This window comes from Monodon monoceros, unplaced genomic scaffold, assembly GCF_005190385.1.
Source record: "Monodon monoceros isolate NGI ecotype Baffin Bay Population unplaced genomic scaffold, NGI_Narwhal_1 Super_Scaffold_12, whole genome shotgun sequence".
Lineage (NCBI taxonomy): Eukaryota > Metazoa > Chordata > Mammalia > Artiodactyla > Monodontidae > Monodon > Monodon monoceros.
In genome coordinates, this window is record NW_021703768.1 from 163915472 (window position 1) to 163939545 (window position 24074).

General features: G+C 40.3%; 1 protein-coding gene across 1 annotated transcript in view; it reads left to right on the forward strand.

The window, feature by feature from the left end:
- The first annotated feature begins 17408 nt into the window (after nt 1-17408).
- ADGRE3 (adhesion G protein-coupled receptor E3) overlaps nt 17409-24074 on the forward strand; it is a 41299-nt gene continuing 34633 nt past the window's right edge. Inside the window, exon 1 of the mRNA XM_029219096.1 lies at nt 17409-17486. Within this exon, the coding sequence (XP_029074929.1) occupies nt 17462-17486 (25 nt within the window). The 5' untranslated portion in view covers nt 17409-17461. The remainder of the gene's footprint in view (nt 17487-24074) is intronic.

Here is a 24074-nt window from a genome sequence, read left to right on the forward strand (position 1 = left end):
ATGGAGAATGGTTAGTGCAGTGGGTGAGAAATGTTGCAACTTGGGGATATAGTGTGAGCAAAAAGAGGCAAGGGGGAAATACATGTTCTGGGAACACTGAGCAATGAGTTATGGCTAGAGATTAAAGCTCTTTGTGTGTGTTACTGTCACAGGAATACACAAATAGATCAAAGAAACAATAGCTCAGAAGCAGACTCAGGCATGTATGGACTTTTAGTATGGGTTAGGAGGTAGTATTTCAAATCAATGGGGGAAGGAGGCAGTGGGACAATTGGCTAAAGGATTAAGTTCTTAGATCCCCATTTCACATCATTCACAACAATAAATTCCAGGAAGACTGACTCAAACTTAAAAAAGAACTTTAAGATATTAGATGAAAGTATAGGAATAGTATTCCTAACAGATTTTGCTTTATATTTTTCAAAGGTATGGTATCAGTTGCATAGCCCAATGGTTAAGAGTACTGGTTTTTAATACTTAACTAGCCAACCTGTGACCTACCTAATTTCTCTGTGCCTCAAGTTTCCTAAACTGTTGAGTGGGGGCAATAATGAGATAGCACTGAGGATTGGATGATATAATGCCTATATGCAAAACACTTATCATAATACCTGACATGTTATAAGTGCTCAATAAATATTGGCTACTATCATTATAGTTTTTGATGACATAACCTTATATCAGTATAAAATCTCCCCCTCTTCCCTTTTTAAAATTGGCCTTTAATTTTAGTCTAACATTGCCATAACATCTTCTTGCTCTTGTTGTTAGTATTTGTCTGATATGTCTCTTGTTTTCAACCTCTTTGTCATTTTCTCTTAATTGATGTTTTTTAATAAATAGTACATAGCTGAAGAAACAAAAGAAAAAAGAAATAGTACGTAGCTGGATTTTGTTTTTTAACGAAGTCTGAAAGTAACTCTCTTCTAACAGGGGAACTTAATCCACTTACATTTAATGTGATTATTGATATGTTTAATGTACTTTTGCCACCTTATTTTACATTTATCTTAGGTTTTCTATTTATCATGTGTGTTTCTTGTATGTTGATTGAGCCAGTTCTCTTTTTTCTTAATTTTATTTATTTTTATACAGCAGGTCCTTATTAGTCATCAATTTTATACACATCAGTGTATACATGTCAATCCGAATAGCCCAATTCATCACACCACCATCACCACCACCACCACCACCGCTTTCCCCCCCTTGGTGCCTAAACGTTTCTTTTCTACATCTGTGTCTCAATTTCTGCCCTGCAAACCAGTTCATCTGTACCATTTTTCTAGGTTGCACATATATGCGTTAATATACAATATTTGTTTTTATCCTTCTGACTTCACTCTGTATGACAGTCTCTAGATCCATCCACATCTCTACAAATGACCCAATTTCATTCCTTTTTATGGCTGAGTAATATCCCATTGTATATATGTACCACATCTTCTGTATCCATTCGTCTGTCGATGGACATTTAGGTTGCTACCATGACCTGGCTATTGTAAATGGTGCTTCAATGAATATTGGGGTGCATGTGTCTTTTTGAATTATGCTTTTCTCTGGGTATATGCCCAGTAGTGGGATTGCTGGATCATATGGTAATTCTATTTTTAGTTTTTTAAGGAACCTCCATGCTGTTCTCCATAGTGGCTGTATCAATTTACATACCCACCAACAGTGCCAGAGGGTTCCCTTTTCTCCACACCCTCTCCAGCATTTGTTGTTTCTAGATTTTCTAATGATGCCCATTCTAACAGGTGTGAGGTGATACCTCATTGTAGTTTTGATTTTCATTTCTCTAATAATTAGTGATGTTTCACAGTTTTTCATGTGCTTCTTGACCATCTGTATGTCTTCTTTGGAGAAATGTCTATTTAAGTCTTCTGCCCAATTTTGGCCTGGGTTTTTTGTTTCTTTAATATTGAGCTGCATGAGCTGTTTATATATTTTGGAGATTAATCCTTTGTCCATTGATTTGTTTGCAAATATTTTCTCCCATTCTGAGGGTTGTCTTTTTGTCTTGTTTATGGTTTCCTTTGCTGTGCAAAAGCTTTGAAGTTTCATTAGGTCCCATTTGTTTATTTTTGTTTTTATTTCCATTACTCTAGGAGGTGGATCAAAAAAGATCTTGCTGTGATTTGTGTCAAAGAGTGTTCTTCCTATGTTTTCCTCTAAGAGTTTGATAGTGTCTGGTCTTACATTTAGGTCTCGAATCCATTTTGAGTTTATTTTTGTGTATGGTGTTAGGGAGTGTTCTGATTTCATTCTTTTTCATGTAGCTGTCCAGTTTTCCCAGCACCACTTATTGAAGAGACTGTCTTTTCTCCATTGTATATCCTTGCCTCCTTTGTCATAGATCAGTTGACCATAGGTTTGTGAGTTGATCTCTGGGCTTTCTATCTCGTTCCATTGATCTATATTTCTGTTTTGTGCCAGTACCATATTGTCTTGCTTACTGTAGCTCTGTAGTATAGTCTGAAGTCAGGGAGTCTGATTCCTCCAGCTCCGTTTTTTTCCCTCAAGACTGCTTTGGCTATTCGGGGTCTTTTGTGTCTCCATACAAATTTTAAGATTTTTTGTTCTAGTTCCGTAAAAAATGCCATTGGTAATTTGATAGGGATTGCATTGAATCTATAGATTGCTTTGGGTAGTATAGTCATTTTCACAATATTGATTCTTCCAATCCAAGAACATGGTATATCTCTCCATCTGTTGGTATCATCTTTAATTTCTTTCAACAGTGTCTTATAGTTTTCTGCATACAGGTCTTTTGTCTCTCTAGGTAGGTTTATTCCCAGGTATTCTATTCTTTTTGTTGCAGTGGTAAATGGGAGTGTTTCCTTAATTTCTCTTTCAGATTTTTCATCGTTAGTGTATAGGAATGCAAGAGATTTCTGTGCATTAATTTTGTATACTGCAACTTTACCAAATTCATTGATTAGCTCTAGTAGTTTTCTGGTGGCATCTTTAGGATTCTCTATGTATGGTATCATGTCATCTGCAAACAGTGACAGTTTTACTTCTTCTTTTCCAATTTGTATTCCTTTTATTTCTTTTTCTTCTCTGATTGCCATGGCTAGGACTTCCAAAACTATGTTGAATAATAGTGGTGAGAGTGGACATCTTGTCTTGTTCCTGATCTTAGAGGAAGTGCTTTCAGTTTTTCACCATTGAGAATGATGTTTGCTGTGGGTGTGTCGTATATGGCCTTTGTTATGTTGAGGTAGGTTCCCTCTATGCCCACTTTCTGGAGAGTTTTTATCATAAATGGGTGTTGAATTTTGTCAAAAGCTTTTTCTGCATCGATTGAGATGATCATATGGTTTTTCTCCTTCAGTTTGTTAATATTGTGTATCACATTGATTGATTTGCATACATTGAAGAATCCTTGCATCCCTGGGATAAATCCCACTTGATCATGATGTATGATCCTTTTAATGTGTTGTTGGATTCTGTTTGCGAGTATTTTGTTGAGGATTTTTGCATTTATATTCATCAGTGTTATTGGTCTGTAATTTTCTTTTTTTGTAGTATCTTTGTCTGGTTTTGGTATCAGGGTGATGGTGGCCTCATGGAATGAGTTTGGGAGTATTCCTTCCTCCGCAATTTTTTGGAAGAATTTGAGAAGGATGGGCATTAGGTCTTCTCTAAATGTTTGATAGAATTCACCTGTGAAGCCATCTGATCCTGGATTTTTGTTTGCTGGAAGATTTTTAATCACAGTTTCAATTTCATTACTTGTGATTGGTCTGTGCATATTTTCTATTTCTTCCTCGTTCAGTCTTAGAAGGTTATACCTTTCTAAGAATTTGTCCATTTCTTCCAGATTGTCCATTTTATTGGCATAAAGTTGCTTGTAGTAGTCTCTTAGGATTCTTTGTATTTCTGCGGTGTCTCTTGTAACTTCTCCTTTTTCATTTCTAATTTTATTGATTTGAGTCCTCTCCCTCTTTTTCTTGATGAGTCTGGCTAATGGTTTATCAATTTTGTTTATCTTCTCAAAGAACCAGCTTTTGGTTTTATTGATTTTTGCTATTGTTTTCTTTGTTTCTATTTCCTTTATTTCTGCTCTGATCTTTATGATTTCTTTCCTTCTGCTAACTTTGGGTTTTGTTTGTTCTTCTTTCTCTAGTTCCTTTAGGTGTAAGGTTAGATTGTTTATTTGAGATTTTTCTTGTTTCTTGAGGTAGGCTTGTATAGCTATAAACTTCCCTCTTAGAACTGCTTTGCTGCATCCCATAGGTTTTGGGCTGTCGTGTTTTCATTGTCATTTGTCTCTAGGTATTTTTTGATTTCCTCTTTGATTTCTTCAGTGATCTCCTGGTTATTTAGTAACGTATCGTTTAGCCTCCATATGTGTGTGTGTTTTATGTTTTTTCCCTGTAATTCATTTCTAATCTCATAGCATTGTGGCCAGAGAAGATGCTTGATATGATTTCAATTTTCTTAAATTTACTGTGGCTTGATTTGTGACCCAAGGTATGATCTATCATGGAGAATGTTCCTTGTGCACTTGAGAAGAAAGTGTAATCTGCTGTTTTTGGATGGAATGTCCTATAAATATCAATTATATCTATCTGGTCTATTGTGTCATTTAAAGCTTCTGTTTCCTTATTTATTTTCATTTTGGATGATCTGTCCATTGGTGTAAGTGAAGTGTTAAAATCCCCCATTATTATTGTGTTACTGTCGATTTCCTCTTTTATAGCTGTTAGCAGTTGCCTTATGCATTGAGGTGCTCCTATGTTGGGTGCATATATATTTATAATTGTTATATCTTCTCCTTGGATTGATGCCTTGATCATTATGTAGTGTCCTTCCTTGTCTCTTGTAACGTTCTTTATTTTAAAGTCTATTTTATGTGATATGAGTATTGCTAGTCCAGCTTTCTTTTAATTTCCATTTGCATAGAATATATTTTTCCATCCCCTCACTTTCAGTGTGTACGTTTCCCTAGGTCTGAAGTGGGTCTCGTAGACAGCATATAGATAGACCTTGTTTTTGTATCCATTAAGCCAACCTGTGTCTTTTGGTTGGAGCATTTAATCCATTCACATTTAAGGTAATTATCGATATGTATGTTCCTATGACCATTTTCTTAATTGTTCTGGGTTTCTTTTTGTAGGTCCTTTTCTTCTCTTGTGTTTCCCTCTTAGAGAAGTTCCTTTATCATTTGTTGTAGGGCTGGTTTTGTGGTGCTGAATTCTCTTAGCTTTTGCTTGTCTGTAAAGCTTTTGATTTCTCCATCGAATCTGAATGAGATCCTTGCCAGGTAGAGTAATCCTGGTTGTAGGTTCTTCCCTTTCATCTCTTAAAATATTTTCTTGGGTCCTTTCTCTCTGTCTTCTCCTCTGGGACCCCTATAATGCGAATGTTGTTGCGTTCAATGTTGTCCCAGAGGTCTCTTAGGCTGTCTTCATTTCTTTTCATTCTTTTTTCTTTATTCTGTTCTGCAGCAGTGAGTTCCACCATTCTGTCTTCCAGGTCACTTATCCGTCCTTCTGCCTCAGTTATTCTGCTATTGATTCCTTCTAGTGTAATTTTCATTTCAGTTATTGTATTGTTCATCTCTGTTTGTTTGTTCTTTAATTCTTCTAGGTCTTTGTTAAACATTTCTTGCATTTCCTCGATCTTTGCTTCCATTCTTTTTCCGAGATCATGGATCATCTACATTATCATTATTCTGAATTCTTTTTCTGGAAGGTTGCCTATCTCCACTTCATTTAGTTGTTTTTCTGGGGTTTTACCTTGTTCCTTCATCTGGTACATAGCCCTCTGCCTTTTCATCTTGTCTGTCTTTCTGTGAATGTGGTTTTTGTTCCACAGGCTGTAGGATTGTAGTTCTTCTTGCTTCTGCTGTCTGCCTTGTGGTGGGTGAGGCTATCTAACGGGCTTGTGCAAGTTTCCTGATGGGAGGGACTGGTGGTGGGTGAGCCAGTTCTCTTTACTCTTCTCAATTTGCTCCACCTTTTCTTCAGTATGTTAATTTTTAAAAGTACAAGTTATGGTCAAAATTAAGAGTAGTATTTGGTGTTGTTTCTTGATGATCAATTATTTTGTCCTTTCTGCCTTGTTTTGTATTTATATTATTAAAATTATCCATGTTATTCAATACTTATTCTTCTAATATATCACAAAGAAAAACACTGATGGATTTAATAGACTTAAATTATAACATTCTCTATCTTAAACAAGAGTAAAGTGTAAATGATAAGTGATAAACTTAGAGATATATTCCTATTATAAAGAGAAGATTATATCCTCAGTAGAGTTCTTGCCACACCAACAATACAAACATGAATAACATCCAACAGGAGTTGACAAAAAAAAATGCCCCATAGAACAGAAAGGGTTATGGCAACTTAAAGTCATCCATGTTACTTATTTTAAAATGTTATATATTATGGGAAATATAAAGAAATAGAAAAAATAATTTCTTTATATACTACATGTTCCAAAATTTCACTGTGGTTTACTCAGTAGGCTTCTTTGCTCTGGAAATTCATGTCTTTCAGCTCTGGGAAAGTATTTTATATTATTTTCTTAGATAACATGCTCCTTTTGGATTTTTTTTCTTTTTTGTTTCTTTCTTTCTAAAACTCCTCAGACTCTATCTTTTTGGTCTCCTTTCTTGCAGAGTGTCACCACTTTATATCTAATCCTTTTATTGAATTTTCATGTTGGCTTCCATAATTTTAAATTCTTAAAGCTCTGTCTTATTCTTTTTTTACTTGCAACTATTCTTGTTATATCTTTTGGAAGATACAAATTAAAAGTGTTCTTAAGAGTTTACTTGTTCCCAGAGATTATTTTAGGACAGTTATGGAGTCTTCTTAACACAAACACTATCACAATTGGGAATCCACTGAGGCTGTGAGTTTATCTGTGGCTGTAATTCTGCTACCTGCAAGATAAAACTTTAAGGTTAGTTTTAGATTATTTCAGCCTGAGGATGTATGAAATAAGACATTCTTTTAGTAAAGTACGATAAAGTCCCTGATTCCCTGACAAGTGACTTGAGCAAATATTTTAGGACTTTGAGCTTGTCATTCTTTTTTTTTTAAGCTCCCCATCACATGTAGAAGCAACTAACTGGCCTTGCAGTCCTCGAATTCCTCACTTGCTCCTTGGACTTCAATGCCAGTGACCAAAAGCATATGTCATTGTACAGGGCACCTTCTGGTTGGGGACCGCTTGCTCAAACCTCAGCTCTGTCCTCAGCTGCAGCAGGGAAGACTGACTGGGCAAAGGGAAGGAGACAAGACATACGAACATTGTGTACCCTAGAACTCAGCATGGTCTGTCCACTCACACACCTAAGTGTGTTACTCCATCTCTCCTCTTGTTCCTCACTGTGTTTTAAGTTGATTTAGTAAACCATGTGATTTAAGTATTTCAGTTTGGCCTGTGAACCTTTCTATGCTGTGACCTCCAGCATGGCTTGCCTGGTGATAGAGTTGGGGCCTGTCATTGCATTAAGGTAATTTCCCACGTGGCAGGCACAGACACCAAAACCCAGACACTGATGTGACCAACGCTGGGTGCTGGATGCTAACTCTTGATCCTCTGGCACTGGTAACCCCAGAAAACCTTGTATAGCTGCTGCTACTGTTACCAAAATAGGAGGTCCAGCTGCTTGTTGTTCAAAAGCCAATAAAGAGGCAAGGTTGGTGGAAAGGAAACTTTGCTTTATCCTGGACAACAGCAACCAGTGGGAAGGCAGACTCCTGTCCAAAGGCTGACTCCCTCTCCCACTGACAATCAGTGGGCAAGAGCTTTTATAGACGGAGGGAGGGGGCTCCATGCAGAAACAGCACAGTCAGCTCTGACAGTCGTCTTGAAATTGGTCATGCAGTGGTCTGACCAGCATCATTTTGATTGTTTTAGGTACAGTTAATCTTCAGTTCCAGGGTTGGTTTCTTCCCATTTCCTTGAGGCCAGTTCTTGGAATTGTGGCAGCTTACGTCATGGCTACAGTCTGGTCATCATGTAGTTAACATCTTCCACCTGGTGGGGGTTTCAGTATCTCTAAGACAGCTCAGAGGATCTGGCTCAGGATATTACCTATAGTCCTTGAGAAGGAACTAAAGGTCCTTGACTATGCTTAATGACTAATATTATTTGGTCTCCTTTGACTGTTTTCCTTTGTTTCTGCATTATCTCACTTCTCTGATTAAACTTATTCTTTGGCTAAAGTTTTTCCGCAGACAAAAGGCAGGCAGAGGTCATGGCAGGGAAGGACCATAGGGTCCTCTCCATTTCACTACCCTCCCAGCATGGGTCCCCTGAAGTTCTTGCCTTCTGCATTGCTAGCTTAGGACTCAAGTGATGCTGGATCTGCTTTGTGGAGCCTAGCCCTGTGTTACAAGGGAGGCAAGGAAGGGCGGGATCTGACTTCTAGAGTGAGAAGCATAGGAGGTGTTGAAATGATCTGGGCAGTCAAAACAGAATGACAAATATTCCCTACAGTTGACCTGGTCTGCCATCCTTCTCTCTGCAGGTATGCAGACAGGGATAGACGGAAGGCTGGTCGCAAGTATTAATCCTGGTTGTGCCTGGGAGGTGAGCTTTTACATTATTCATTGTTTTATTCTTTAGACTGGACTTTATTGTTTGGGAGGTGTGGTGTAAGGCCTAAAATTAAGGTCCACCATTATGTGCGGCCTTGACATCTGGGGAAAACTGGGATGGTCTTGAATGGCCTACTGTAAGTTCACCTCCTCGCTCTGCTCCCACAGAAATGATCCCCTAGCAAACAATCCTCCTTATCATGGGGACCAGGCGCAGTTCCTGCTGATCCCCGAATAGCGGGCTTCAGTGCCCTGCCAGCCTGCAGAATTATTCAAACAAGCCAGTCACATCCAGCCACGGGAACGAGAGGGCACTTCATCCTCTTATCACTACAAAGCCTGCCTCTGACAACGCCTGGCTATTCACTCTGTTGTTGAGTATAGCCACATGGAATCCTGTATGACACATGGCATCCTCCCACCCCCCAGGGCTATGAGTATATGTGACTAATAAAGTGCTATCTGACCAGTATCAGATGTCATGTGTTCCACTATCCCCATAACAGTTGGGCAAGAATCCCTTCCTCATCCAAGAGGCGAAGAGGAGACAATCAAAGCAGGAGGGAATATAAATCATAAATCTTTTTAAAGAACCATTTAGACAGAATAAGTCAGGATCTCAAAGGTCTTTACCCTTTGACTCAGTTCCAACAAATTACTCTGTAGAAATATTTGCGCAAGATCTCAGTGATAAAACACATAAGGATGTTCACTGCAGTATTATCTGTTATAGGGTGAAAATGGAAGCAGCCTAAGTGTCTGGTCTATCAGTAGGGAATTGAATAAATAATTCCACACAATGCAATGTGGTGAAGTCATTAAATTTGAAGTGGTATATAATTTACAATAGCTACTCAAAACATGTCAGTGTTATGAGTTAACTACATAACAACATCTTTATTTTAACCCCCTAGTGTTTCTCTATTCCCAAACTTGCTCTGCACCAACTATCTGATTTTATTGCCTAGAACTATTTGCATGAAAAATGCATTTTTTAACAAATAAAAGAAAGAAAATCAAACTTTGTTAGTGCCATGAATGTATTTCTTTCCCCTAAAGAGTAAATGGATTGGCATGATTAACCCCGCTTGAAGTATGAGAAAATTGAGATTGAGTAAAATTAATAACCCTGACATAAAATCACTGAGCACAGAGAAGGTATATCTTAAACATTTGTTGGATGAATGGGTGGGTGGATGGGGGGATGATGGGTGGGTAGGTGGAGGGATGAATAAAGTTCCTACCTCCCATTTTTATGCACTTGTTACAAAATTTAGCTTATTAACTTCATGAGTATCTTTGGACCTGAATTTTCAAATGCAATAAGAACATATTAATAGATTTAAGGTGATATAAAAAGGCACTAGTTAATATTTCTGTAGGATTTGCTTCAGTTCCTCACATCCCAAAGATTTCGACCTGTTTCATAAACCCAGCACTTGAAGCTGCTTTGAATTTCTTATTCCGTAGGTTCCCCGGAAGGTGGCAGTATGGTGTAAGGACCAAGTACTCTAAGTTCAAATAGGATTCAACCATCATCCTCATCGTAATTAATAACAAGGGATCTTATTTGCACCCTGCCATGATCCAAGTACAGTGTTCATTGTTTTGCAAGCATAAATATATACTTAAATGTTTACAGTAAAATGGATTAAAGACCTAAATGTAAGGTCAGAAACTATTAAACTCTTAGAGGAAAACATAGGCAGAACACGCTATGACATAAATCACAGCAAGATCCTTTCTGACCCACCTCCTAGAGAAATGGAAATAAAAACAAACATAAACAAATGGGACCTAATGAAACTTCAAAGCTTTTGCACAGCAAAGGAAACCATAAACAAGACAAAAAGACAACCCTCAGAATGGGAGAAAATATTTGCAAATGAAGCAACTGACAAAGGATTAATCTCCAAAATTTACAAGCAGCTCATGCAGCTCAATATCAAAAAAACAAACAACCCAATCCAAAAATGGGCAGAAGACCTAATTAGACATTTCTCCAAAGAAGATATACAGACTGCCAACAAACACATGAAAGAATGCTCAACTTCATTAATCATTAGAGAAATGCAAATCAAAACTGCAATGAGGTATCACCTCACGCCGGTCAGAATGGCCATCATCAAAAAATCTAGAAACAATAAATGCTGGAGAGGGTGTGGAGAAAAGGGAACCCTCTTGCACTGTTGGTGGGAATGTAAATTGATACAGCCACTATGGAGAACACTATGGAGGTTCCTTAAAAAACTAAAAATAGAACTACCATATGACCCAGCAATCCCACTACTGGGCATATACCCTGAGAAAACCACAATTCAAAAAGAGTCATGTACCAAAATGTTCATTGCAGCTCTATTTACAATAGCCCGGAGATGGAAACAACCTAAGCGCCCATCATCGGATGAATGGATAAAGAAGATGTGGCACATATATACAATGGAATATTACTCAGCCATAAAAAGAAACGAAATTGAGCTATTTGTAATGAGGTGGATAGACCTAGAGTCTGTCATACAGAGTGAAGTAAGTCAGAAAGAAAAAGACAAATACCGTGTGCTAACACATATATATGGAATTTAAGAAAAAAAAAATGTCATGAAGAACCTAGGGGTAAGACAGGAATAAAGATGCAGACCTACCGGAGAACGGACTTGAGGATATGGGGAGGGGGAAGGGTAAGCTGTGACAATGTGAGAGAGAGGCATGGACATATATACACTACCAAACGTAAAATAGATAGCTAGTGGGAAGCAGCCGCATAGCACAGGGATATCAGCTCGGTGCTTTGTGACTACCTAGAGGGGTGGGATAGGAAGGGTGGGAGGGAGGGAGACGCAAGAGGGAAGAGATACGGGAACATATGTATATGTATAACTGATTCACTTTGTTATAAAGCAGAAACTAACACACCATTGTAAAGCAATTTTACCCCAATAAAGATGTTAAAAAATAAATAAATAAAATAAAATATATTTTCATGGAACTAGTTCTAAGGAGTAGGCCAGGAAACGGGGCCAGGGGAGGTACTAACATCATCCTCTACACCAACACTTAACATGAATTAAGCCTGAGTGACATCATAATCCTTGAGACCGTAAAGAATTAAGAGTTACGTGTAAGCTGCTCACCCCTGGCTTTACCATGTGATGATGCAACATGGTCTATGGGAAATCATTATTTTGAACACTTTAAAATGAAGAGGAAGTGACATTCATATTCTGTATAGCAACTTTTGAGGCAGTGGGTAAACATAACCAGACAAAGTTTTGAGCACTGTAGTGAATGCTCCTGGTGCTCTGTCCAGATCCCATTCATCACTTTGCCTGTCAAGTTATGTAAACACCCCAACCCCAGAGGCAGCCCATAACCAACGACTGACTAAAACAGGGGGATGAAAGGCTTTGCCTCAAGATGGATCATCTCCATGGTACCCACTCCAGAGCTCCCCACCATGGAATTAGCTGGGACAACCCATATCCTCCCTAAAATAGTCATGTGCATTCCAACCCCTTCTCCCCCTGCCCCCAATAAACCATGTACATCCCAACAATTACCCCCCCAACAAATTATTTGCATGCTAACTGTTCCCCCCAACTTATCATGTGCAGTCTGTTACCCTCCAAAAAAATCATTTGCATGCCAACACTTACTCCTCCAACAAATTATGTCATCCCAACCCTTACTAACCCAACAGATCATGTGATCACAACCCTGCCTCTCAGACAAATCAAGTACATCCAAACCCTTACAAAAGCATGTGCATTCCCCAACAAAGCATGTACATCTTAATTCCTACCTCAAGATCTGCTAAAAGGAGACTGGCCTAAGATAACCACATCATAAAGGAATGTCTATCAATTAGTAGAAGTTACTTTTGGAGCTATTGTGAAGGTTTCCTGGGAGGAAATATCTCTTCTGGGTCTGGGAGTTGGAAGGGGAGCTAGAGTTAGAGAGAGAAAGGAAATTTCAGGTAGAGGGAACAGCGTGTGCAAAAACAAGACTCCATGAGAATGGGGATTTTTGTCTGTTCACTGTTTTATCCCTTGGACCAAGAATGGAGCAGTGCCCTCTGGGGTGAGGCTGGAGATTGAGCCTGGACTCAGATATGTAGATGCCCAGAGATTCCCATTGCTGAGAGCTGCTGGCCCCCACCATCAGGAGACCTCTCAGGAGCTAGTCAGTGACTTGAAGCAGCCGATAACTACTCTAAGGGTTACAACAATGAATAAACAAAAATCCTTGCCCTACGGATCTGGCATTGCAGTAGTGGAGAGAGACAATAAACAAAATAAATAAAGTAAATAAGCAAACTGTTTTGTATATTAGAAGGTGGTGGGTACAATGAATAAAAATAATTGGGCAATGGGGATAGGGTGTGTGTGTGTGTGTGTGTGTGTGTGTGTGTGTGATTTTAGACAGGGCAGTCAGGGAAGGCCTCACTGACAAGGGGACACTTAACCAATATCTTGAAATGAGGAAGTGAGCCATATGGTTACCTGAAGGTATCTGAGGAAAAGCATTTAGATACAGGGAACAGCAAAGGCAAAGGCCCAGAGGCAGGAGAGTGCCTGTCATCTTCAAGGAAAGACAAAGAGCCAGTGTGGTCAAAGCAGAAAAAGTGAGGGAGAGTCTGGGAGGAGGTGAGGGCAAGGATGTGACAGGGGCAGATCATGCAGGGCCCTACAGGCCACAGTGAGGAATTTGACTTTTACTCTGAGTGAGGTGGGAGTCACATGGGCTCTCAGCAGAGGAGGATCAGGATCCGACATGGATTTAACAGGATGACATTACCTCTGACCTCAGTAAAGTCTTGTTAAACATCACAACCTGGTTGAGATGAGCCAGGAGGAAGCAGAAAGAGTTTCTGAGTCTAGGGCATGAATGTCAGGGCTAGGAACCAGCGCAAGACAGTGACCTCATGGAGGTCAAAAGTAGCAAAGACAGCTACCTGGCAGTAAGGTGAAAGGTCTGGCATGGATGGATGGATGGATGGATTGGGGATGGACAGAAAGATAGGTGGGTGAGTGGATGGATGGAAAGGTAAGTGGGTGGGTGGGTGGATGGATGGATGGATGAATGGATGGGTGGATGGATGGATAGAAAAGGCATCTGTAAGGTGGACCTGCAGGAAACGCTAAAAAAAATACTGAGACAATTTTAGAGGGTCTGGTTTTCAGCAAGAAAGTCCCTGGAGTTTTATGCTGTAATAACTTGGTTATAAAAAGCTATTATAGGGGCTTCCTTGGCGGCGCAGTGGTTAAGAATCTGCCTTCCAATGCAGGGGACATGGGTTTGAGCCCTGGTCCAGGAAGATCCCACATGCCATGGAGCAACTAAGCTCGTGTGGCACAACTACTGAGCCTGCGCTCTAGAGCCCGTGAGCCACAACTACTGAGCCCACACACCACAACTACTGAAGCCCATGCATCTAGAACCCGTGCTCCACAACAAGAGAAGCCACCACATTAGGAAGCCTGGGCACCACAACGAAGAGCAGCCTCCGCTCACCGCAACTAGAGAAAGCCCACGTGCGGCAACGAAGACCCAATGCAGCCAAAAATAATTATTTTTTTTTAAAAAAAGCTATTATAATCTCATCTTATCACAGGTAAAAAGCTAGGGATATTTGGTTTATACTTGTGTGTTCTACTGAAGAGTGTAAGGGTGGTAGAGAGCCAGCAATGGCTTCTGGTTCTCTTTGGGGTTCCTTCTTCAATAAATGCTTCATCATCATACTGTTGGTAGACCAGAGAACAATACCGTGCAGATCTGGGTTCTCAGACTTGAGCATGCATCAGAATCACCTGGAGAACCTGTTAAACACAACTTGCTGGGCCCCACCCCAGACCTTCTGGTTCATCAAATCTGGGGCAGAGCCTGAGAATCTGAATTTCTAAGTTCCCAGATGATGCTGATGTTGCTGGTCCGGAGACCATACCTTGAGAACTAGCGATGTAGAGAAACATGGACATTGAAACATAGACTTTGATAGCTCTGTGTTGAAAGTAATTTTGAACATTCTGAATGTAAAGAAGTTTCCAAAATATCTTAACTAGCTTATTTTCCGCTTCTGTTTTCCTTTTCATATATAAGAAAGAGTGATATGTTGTAAAAGTTTTTTCCAAATAAATCTACAACAGCTTGTTCAATAAGGATAACATAAAAATTCTAAAGAATAAGAAGGCATTGTGTCATAGTTTGTTAGGTTTGGTGGTACCTAAAATACGGGCGTACCTTAAAATTAATGATGCCTTAGGTTTGGTTACATACGGAATGCATAGAGAGGGGAGATGTTAACTCTACCTTGGGGTAGGGAAAGGGGCAGAGTAGGGCTCTGGGGGATCTACCTTGGGGGTCAAGGAAGGACATACAAAAGAATGCACACATGGAGGACTTGGCCAGGGGCAGAGCAGTGGAGGAAAAAGGGAAATTCCTGGTGGAGGGGACCACACGGAGGCTGGACCATGCCTGAGCAAGTACTCAGGGCAGATGAGCAGCCGGAGGGAGAGGGGTGGGAGATGAGGCTGGTGAGGTGGACTGGGGCCAGAGTGAGTATGATTTATGTGCCTATGAAGCACATTTAGCCTGCAAAGTATCTGTGGGGCTGTGAGGCAGGTGTGTGCTGGGCTCAGATTCTTGTTTCAGAAAGCTTTCCTGGATGAAAGGTAGAGCATGGGATGTAAAGACAACCATTTAGGAGACTGTTGAAGTTATCCCATATCAGAGATGCCTTAGGGACAGAAAAGTTGAATAATTTCCCCAAAGTCACACGGCTAATAAGTGCCCAAGCCAAGATTTGAAAGTAGGCAGTCTGGCTCTAGAGCCAGGGCTCTGCAATAGCATTGGCCTGACCATTAGGTGGCACTGCCTGTCTTTCTTGATCAACTCTTGCCTCCAACTCTCAACCCCTCCCCCCTCCCCCCTCCCCAGAGGACCACTAGGAAGAAACAACAGGAAGGCCCAGTACATGGCTGCTGGGCCAGTGGGATGTTGAGAGCCCAACAGTCTTACTATGTAGGACACATGACCATGTCCATCCCAATAACTGGCTAATTCCACCCTGCTCCAACCACCCAAGGAGGTCCTTGTTCATCTTCTCTCATTCACACACTACTCTCCACCTCTCTCTGGAGTTGACTATACTTGGTGCCTCCACTTCTTCACCTCCCATTTTATCCTCGATCCATTTCATTCTGGTTTCCATCATCATCACCATCACCACCTTCACCACTATTATCACCACCATCATCACCTCCACTCCCATGATCTCTGCCACCACCTTCACTGTTTTCACCACCATCACCATCACCATAACCACCACCTTTATCACCACCAGAACCACCACTACAGTTGTCCCCACTGCCACCATCACCTCCACCACCACCTCTGCTATCTTCACCAGCACCATCACCACCACCTCCACCATCTTCATTACCACCATCATCCTCACCACTGGAACTACTCTTAGAATAGAACAACCTCCTTACTGCTCTGTCCTGTGAATGTTCTTCAGTCTTAATTCATTTTGGTCTCTTTCCTTGGTCTTCCATGACACCATACTCTATTCATTTCCCCCCCATCTGTCTGACCACTCTGCCCTCTCTCGTCTATTAGCTGCTCCTCCACTCCCTGATTTTATTTATTTTTTATATAAATGTATTTATTTATTTATGGCTGGGTTGGGTCTTCATTGATGCACGTGGGATTTCTCTAGTTGCGGTGAGCGGGCTTCTCATTGCAGTGGCTTCTCTTGTTGCGGAGCACGGGCCCTAGGTGCGCGGGCTTCAGTAGTTCTGGTGTGCGGGCTCAGTAGTTGTGGTGCATGAGCTTAGTTGCTTCACAGCATGTGGGATCTTCCCGGACCAGGGCTCAAACCCATGTCCCCTACATTGACAGGTGGATTCTTAACCACTGTGCCACCAGGGAAATCCCTCCACTCCCTGATTTTAAATTACTTACTCAGAACTCTATTTTCACTCTATAATCTATCTCTAAATGATTTAATCCATTATCATGGCTATAACTACCATCTATTGGCTGGGGGTGGGAGGGAAAAGACCTCTTTTTTGTGATCTAGATTACATATACAATGTATATTGAAATCACAATACCTCAAAATCAACTTACCCCAAACTTAATTTTATTTCTCCCCCAAAACCTGCTTTTCCTCCAATGTTCCCTTTCTCTGTAGTTCTATATAGAAAATATTGTGTTAATTTTGTTCACTGCTATATCCCTAGAAAGCAGCACAGATCTTGTCACTCAATAAGATTTGTCTTAATAAATATTTGTTGAGAGAGGCAATGACTCCCAAATCCTGCAATTGGTCCAGATAGCTCCAAATGACCAAATAATACATCACCTTCTACCAGACTTTGAGACTCCAGTCAGATCTGGTGAGTGCCATATTTTGAGGGGGAAGGGGGATCACAGATTTGTAAAAAATGACACTTTCAGAAACTTTAGATAATGGTAGAGATACTGTAAATTCTGGCTTACCCACCTCCAAACCACAGGGCTATTTAAAGTTTATTTTGATCCCACAGTCACTTCCTGCTCCTCAGACAATGCTCTGTAATTAAAGGGCATTCCTTTCCTACGGTCAATTGATTCTGTAATCCCAAAGGTGATCAACAATAGCTAGGAAAACCTACTACCAAGGAAACATCTGAAAACAAGAGAAGAAAAGGTAAAGAAAATAAACTAATGAAAAGCAGAACCATCTGTCTGATGGTGAAAGATGGAAGAAGTTCACTTTTCTGTTAGTGGTTTCCTATGTCAGCTGACCACCTCAAGTCTCATGAGATTTCCTTGAGATAGGAAAAGTGGTTGAGAGGGACCACAGTAGGGAGCTTTGAGAGCTGACTGGCAAGGGATACCTGCACACAGGAATGCAAGGGTCATCGCTTCTTCCAGGTATGTGTAACCTTAACCTACCCCATATCAGGGGCTACTTGGTTCAACAATTAGCTGTCTTTCCCTTCTCCTCTTTCTTCTGCTCTGCTTTGAACACTCTCCTTTCACCCTTGGGTTTTGGTTTCCTTCCTCACCACCCTATTCAAACTACGCTCTCAAATATCCCTAAAATTGTCCTTACGGTCAAATCCAATGAGCTGTTCATCTCCCTCTTCACAGGTCTTGTTTTCTAACTGATATTCTCTCCTCCTTGATAACTTCTGTGACCTAGCACTGCTCTGATTTTCCTCTGCCTCTCTTGCCATTCTTTCTTTCTCCTCCTTTTGCCTTTTCCTGAATATTAATAATAATAACCAAAATTTTCGAGCACTCACTATGCACCTTGCATATTAATCCATTTAATTCTCATAATGGGCTCATAAGGTGGGTACTAATATTATTTCCATCTTATAGATGAGAAAACTGGAGCACAGAGAGGTTATGTTACTCGTCCAAGGTCACACAGATTGTAAATGGCAGAACCAGGATTTGAATCCAAGCCTCCTGGCTTCAGATCTTTGTTAATATGCCTTTGGATTTTTTCCTTCTCTTTTTCTACTCTCTCTCCCTAGAGGAATCTTAAGATCCCATGGCTTCAACAACCACATCTGTGCAGGTAGCTCTCCAACTCTGAAATCCCTTCCATTCTCTGGCTCCAGATCAAATAACAATATCAATAGCTACAATATCAACCAAAGCTAACATATGTTGAGCACCTGGTATCAGGCTAAGATGTTCTATATTCATTATCACACAGTACCTCCACATAACAGATGTAAAATGGCATCACAGAAATGGTGCTCAAAACCTCACAGTTATTTAGTTGCAGAGGCAGGTAATAGATCATAAAGTCTATCAAAATAATATAAGCTACTTGAAGGCAAAGGTCCCCTCACTTTTGCAGCCCCTTCTGCAACATCTTACATATAAGAGGTATCCAGTATATATCTGTGGAGTCAAATTTAAGTGAGAGAGCGTGCAATTTTTTATATATCAATTATGCCTCAGTAAAGCTAAAAAATTCTTTTAATGAGAGAAGCTCAAAAAAGATGTTTCCTGCTTTTGGGCAACTGCAGGCAGGGTCCTGGAAACTTCTGAGATGGATTATTTGTGAATTTCAGTTATCCATGACCTCTCTGACCACAATCACTAGATGGAACAGACAGTGTAGTAGAATGAGTATCAGGTGAAGAATTTAAAAATAGAATTCTAGTGCAAATAAAATGATAATAGAGGCAGCTAGCATTTATGGAGTGATTTCAGCCAGACATTGTGCTTTACCCAATTCCCTCATTTATGTCATCACTCCAACCCCAGGAGGCAGGCAATGCTATCACCCTGTTTCATATATGAAAACTTAGAGTAGTTAAGCAACCTGCTCCAATTTGCACAACTGGTGTCTGAGGTACTTGACCCCTGGGGACCTCTTTTCTCATTAACAAAAAGAGTCAGCTGATGGCTTCTAAAGCCTCTTAGAACTCTGGGATTCTGGCATGCCAATGACTCTTCGAGAGCTCTAACTTAAGGCTCATGCCCGTATTATTGAGCACAGGATTGCTGGCTGGGCTGGAAGGACACCTTGAAGACTAGCCTTGAGGAAATGTGATGGTACCCAGACTGCCTGAGTTTTAGGAACCAGGAAATACTTTTCAGCCATAGGTTTTACTAGCTGCCTCTGAAAGCTATAGTCATCATTGGGGCAGCTGTGATGTTAGTGTAGCTGCTGCAAATTAATCATCATACAAAAGTGGGAAAAAAGGAAATTTAAATGTGTTAAGAAATATTCCAGGATCCTGCCATTAAGCGGTTCACATCCCAGCTGAGAATATATTGACTGGACCACCAAAAATATTCAAAATGCTCCATGAAAGCAGTTGCATAAGTAATTGATCACGGGACAGACCTGGCAACTTCTTTGGAGAAGAATAAGAGCCTGGGAGGAGGAGTAACAGCCCCCACCGAAGATGTCAACATCCCCTGAAACGTGTGGATATGTTACCTCACATATACAGGGGAGGTAAAAATTCTCCTCTACCCTCTGATGGTCTCTAGCTGGGAATAAGAATTAAATTGACATAAGACAGATTAATAGGAGAGAAGCATAAACATTTAATTAAATTTTAACATGTACATGGGAGCCTTCACAAGAAAATGAAGACCCAAAGAAGTGACCAGAGCACAAAGTTTTGTACCTTTTAGACAAAGAAATGATAAATGTGTGAGGAAACAAGACAGACAAAGGGATTGGGGCTAGATGCAATAAATTGTGAGGAAGTGACTAGGAGATACAGAGGAGGGGAAAGTATTGGAAGATAGGGTTATTTTAGTAAGTTTGTTTGTACAGATCTGTTTCAAGGTCCATTCACAGTCTCTGGGAGTAAAGATGCTCTTCTCATCCTGGTACAGGGAGGGCACATTTCTTGTGGGAAATTATGGCCAGTTTTTAGGTAGAAAAGGGTAGATCATAAAGCTCGTCCTGCATCTTCTGCCTCTCAATTGCCTCCAGCTCAAAATAATGAATATGCCAAAGTGGAATATTTTGGGGTGGCATGTCCTGAACCCCATCACATGGTCAAAGGGACTTTGCAGATGTGCTAAAGATCTTGAGATGAGCAGATTATCCTGGATTATACTGGTGGGTCCAATATAATCACAAGGGTCCTCATCAGAGGGAGGCAAGAGACCAGAAAGGGGAGAAGATGTTATGCCAATGGCTTTGAAGATGGACCAAGGGGCCGTGAGCCAAGGAAGGTGGGCAGCCTCTAAAAGCTGCAAAAAGCAAGGAGATGGATTCTCCCCTAGAGCTTCCAAATCAGCCCTACTAACACCTTGATTTTAGCCCAATGAGAGTGATTTTTGACAGAATTGAATTTTCTACCAATTGTAAGGGAATATATTTCTGTTATTTTAAGCCACTAAATTCAGTTTTGTGTTTTGTGTTGTTTTGGTTTTTTTCGGTACGCGGGCCTCTCACTGTTGTGGCCTCTCCCATTGCGGAGCACAGGCTCCGGACGCACAGGCTCAGTGACCATAGCTCACGGGCCCAGCTGCTCCGTGGCATGTGGGATCCGCCCGACCTGGGGCACGAACCCGTGTCCCCTGCATCGGCAGGTGGACTCTCAACCATTGCGCCACCAGGGAAGCCCTCAGTTAATTTTTTACAGCAGCAATCAGAAACTCGTACAGGGAGGCCCAGTGTTAGTACTGCCCTCCCTTCCACTCTTAAAGGATCCCTGCTAGCCCATAGGATTTTCTCCCAAATCCTGCAATTGGTCTGGATTGCCCCAAATGACCAAGTTAGCATATCACACCCTCTACTGAACTTTGAGACCCTAATCAAATCTAGGGACCAGCATCTTCTGGAGAAAGGGCACCCCTTCCTCAAGTCACTGTCACAATAAACTGCCAATTTAGGATGTACAATCTGAACAACTCCTCTTTGCATGCAGCACTGTGTGGGATTTCTGAAAGGGAGATCATGTGGGGTGGTAGGTTAGCAGCAGGAACCCAGGGCCTGGTTTAATCTCAGCTCTGCCACTGGACTAGCTCTGGGAAATGGAGCAAGTTACTCAACCTCTCTGTGCCTCTGTTTCTTAACCGGCACAATGAGGTTAATGCTAATCGTGTTCACCTTTACTTTTAACATCTTTATTGGAGTATAATTGCTTTATAATAGTGTGTTAGTTTCTGCTTTATAACAAAGTGAATCAGGTATACATATACATATATCCCCATATCTCTTGCATCTCCCTCCCTCCCACCCTCCCTATCCCACCCCTCTAGGTGGTCACAAAGCACCCAGCTGATCTCCCTGTGCTATGCGGCTGCTTCCCACTAGCTATCTATTTTACATTTGGTAGTGTGTATATGTCCATGCCACTCTCTCACTTTGTCTCAGCTTATCCTTCCCCCTCCCTGTGTCTTCAAGTCCGTTCTCTAGTAGTACTGCGTCTTTTCTTTAGATTCCATATATATGTGTTAGCGTAAGGTATTTGTTTTTCTCTTTCTGACTTACTTCACTCTGTATGACAGAGTCTAGGTCCATCCACCTCACTAAAAATAACTCAATTTCGTTTCTTTTTATGGCTCAGTAATATTCTATCCATCTGTCGATGGACACTTAGGTTGCTTCCATGTCCTGGCTATTGTAAGTAGGGCTGCAATGAACATTGTGGTACATGACTTTTTTTGAATTATGGCTTTCTCAGGGTATATGGCCAGTAGTGGGATTGCTGTGTCATATGGTAGTTCTATTTGTAGTTTTTTAAGGAACCTCCATACTGTTCTCCATAGTGGCTGTATCAATTTACATTCCCACCAACAGTGCAAGAGGGTTCCCTTTTCTCCACACCCTCTCCAGCATTTGTTGTTTCTAGATTTTTTGTTGATGGCCATTCTGACTGGTGTGAGATGATATCTCATTGTAGTTTTGATTTACATTTCTCTAGTGCTTAATGATGTTGAGCATTCTTTCATGTGTTTGTTGGCAATCTGTATATCTTCTTTGGAGAAATGTCTATTTAGATCTTCTGCCCATTTTTGGATTGGGTTGTTTGTTTTTTTGATATTGAGCTGCATGTAAATTTTGGAGATTAATCCTTTGTCAGTTGCTTCATTTGCAAATATTTTCTCCCATTCTGAGGGTTGTCTTTTCGTCTTGTTCATGGTTTCCTTTGCTGTGCAAAAGCTTTTAAGTTTCATTGGGTCCCATTTGTTTATTTATTTATTTATTTATTTATTTTCGGTATGTGGGCCTCTCACTGTTGTGGCCTCTCCCATTGCGGAGCACAGGCTCCGGGCGCGCAGGCTGAGCGGCCATGGCTCACGGAGCCAGCTGCTCCACGGCATGTGGGATCCTTCCGGATCGGGGCACGAACCCGTGTCCCCTGCATCGGCAGGCAGACTCTCAACCACTGCGCCACCAGGGAAGTCCCCATTTATTTATTTTTGTTTTTATTTCCATTTCTCTGGGAGGTGGGTCAAAAAGGATCTTGCTGTGATTTATGTCATAGAGTGTCCTGCCTATGTTTTCCTCTAAGAGTTTTATAGTGTCTGGCCTTACATTTAGGTCTTTAATCCAATTTGAGTTTATTTTTGTGTATGGTGTTCGGGAGTAATGATGAAAAAACTGAAAGTGATATTAAGAAAACACTCCCATTTACCATTGTAACAAAAAGAATAAAGTACCTAGGAATAAACCTCCTGAAGGAGACAAAAGACCTGTATGCAGAAAATTATAAGACACTGATGAAAGGAATTAAAGATGATACAAAGAGATGGAGAGATATACCATGTTCTTGGATTGGAAGAATCAACATTGTGAAAATGACTCTACTACCCAAAGCAATCTACACATTCAATGCAATCCCTATCAAACTACCACTGGCATTTTTCACAGAACTAGAACAAAAAATTTCACAATTTGTATGGAAACACAAAAAGACCCTGAATAGCCAAAGCAATCTTGAGAAAGAAAAACAGAGCTGGAGGAATCAGGCTCCCTGACTTCAGACTATACTACAAAGCCACAGTAATCAAGAGAGTATGGTACAGGCACAAAAACAGAAATATAGATCAATGGAACAGGAGAGAAAGCCCAGAGATAAACCCACGCACATATGGTCATCTTATCTTTGATAAAGGAGGCAAGAATATACAATGGAGAAAAGACAGCCTCTTCAATAAGTGGTGCTAGGAAAACTGGACAGCTACATGGAAAAGAATGAAATTAGAGCACCTTCTTTTTTTTTATTCCATGCATTTTTATTTTAAAATAAAGGGCAAAACATACATCATATTATTTTACATATACTTACAAATAGTTTTCTGCAGATATTATTGCTTTTATTGTTTGATTGAGTGTGATTCATTTTTAAAAGTTCTCACATTTCTGTCCAAGGCAGTGTTTGGCTGACAGCAGTCACTCTTTCTATATATTTGAGATATTTTATGGGAATTAAAAACTTAAGAATTTATGTCATTTGAGTTCTCTTTCTCATGAATATTTTAATGATCTGATTTAGCAACCCCTTCACACTAAGATCACTCATTTTTTTTAAAAAGCTATATATCAGGTTTTTCTAGTTTATAATATAAAATAATTTAGATTAGAATGTGTAAATCATTGTGTAATTTCAATATTTCCAACTATAGATTTACTATGGAAATAGCACTCATAGTCAGCTTTCTGGTTTTGTTTTTCTTTGTTTTGTTTACCATTTAAACTTTTTATCTTACATTGGAGTACAGCCGATTAACAATGTTGTGATAGTTTCAGGTGCACAGCAAAGCGACTCAGCCATTCGTAAACACGTATCCATTCTCCCCCAAACTCTCCTAGTTTATAATATAAATTCAACTAAAATATCATTAAAACAAACAGAAGCCATAATTTGGTGGCTCAGAAAAAAATAATTTTGAAGTTGAAGTTAATAAATGCCAAACATAAACTTTTCCCTGCTAAAAATAACACTAGAGACAGTACAAAGAATATTATAGGATGATGGGTGAATGACTTTTAAGCTTTAAAAAGAGTCTCAGTGATGCAAT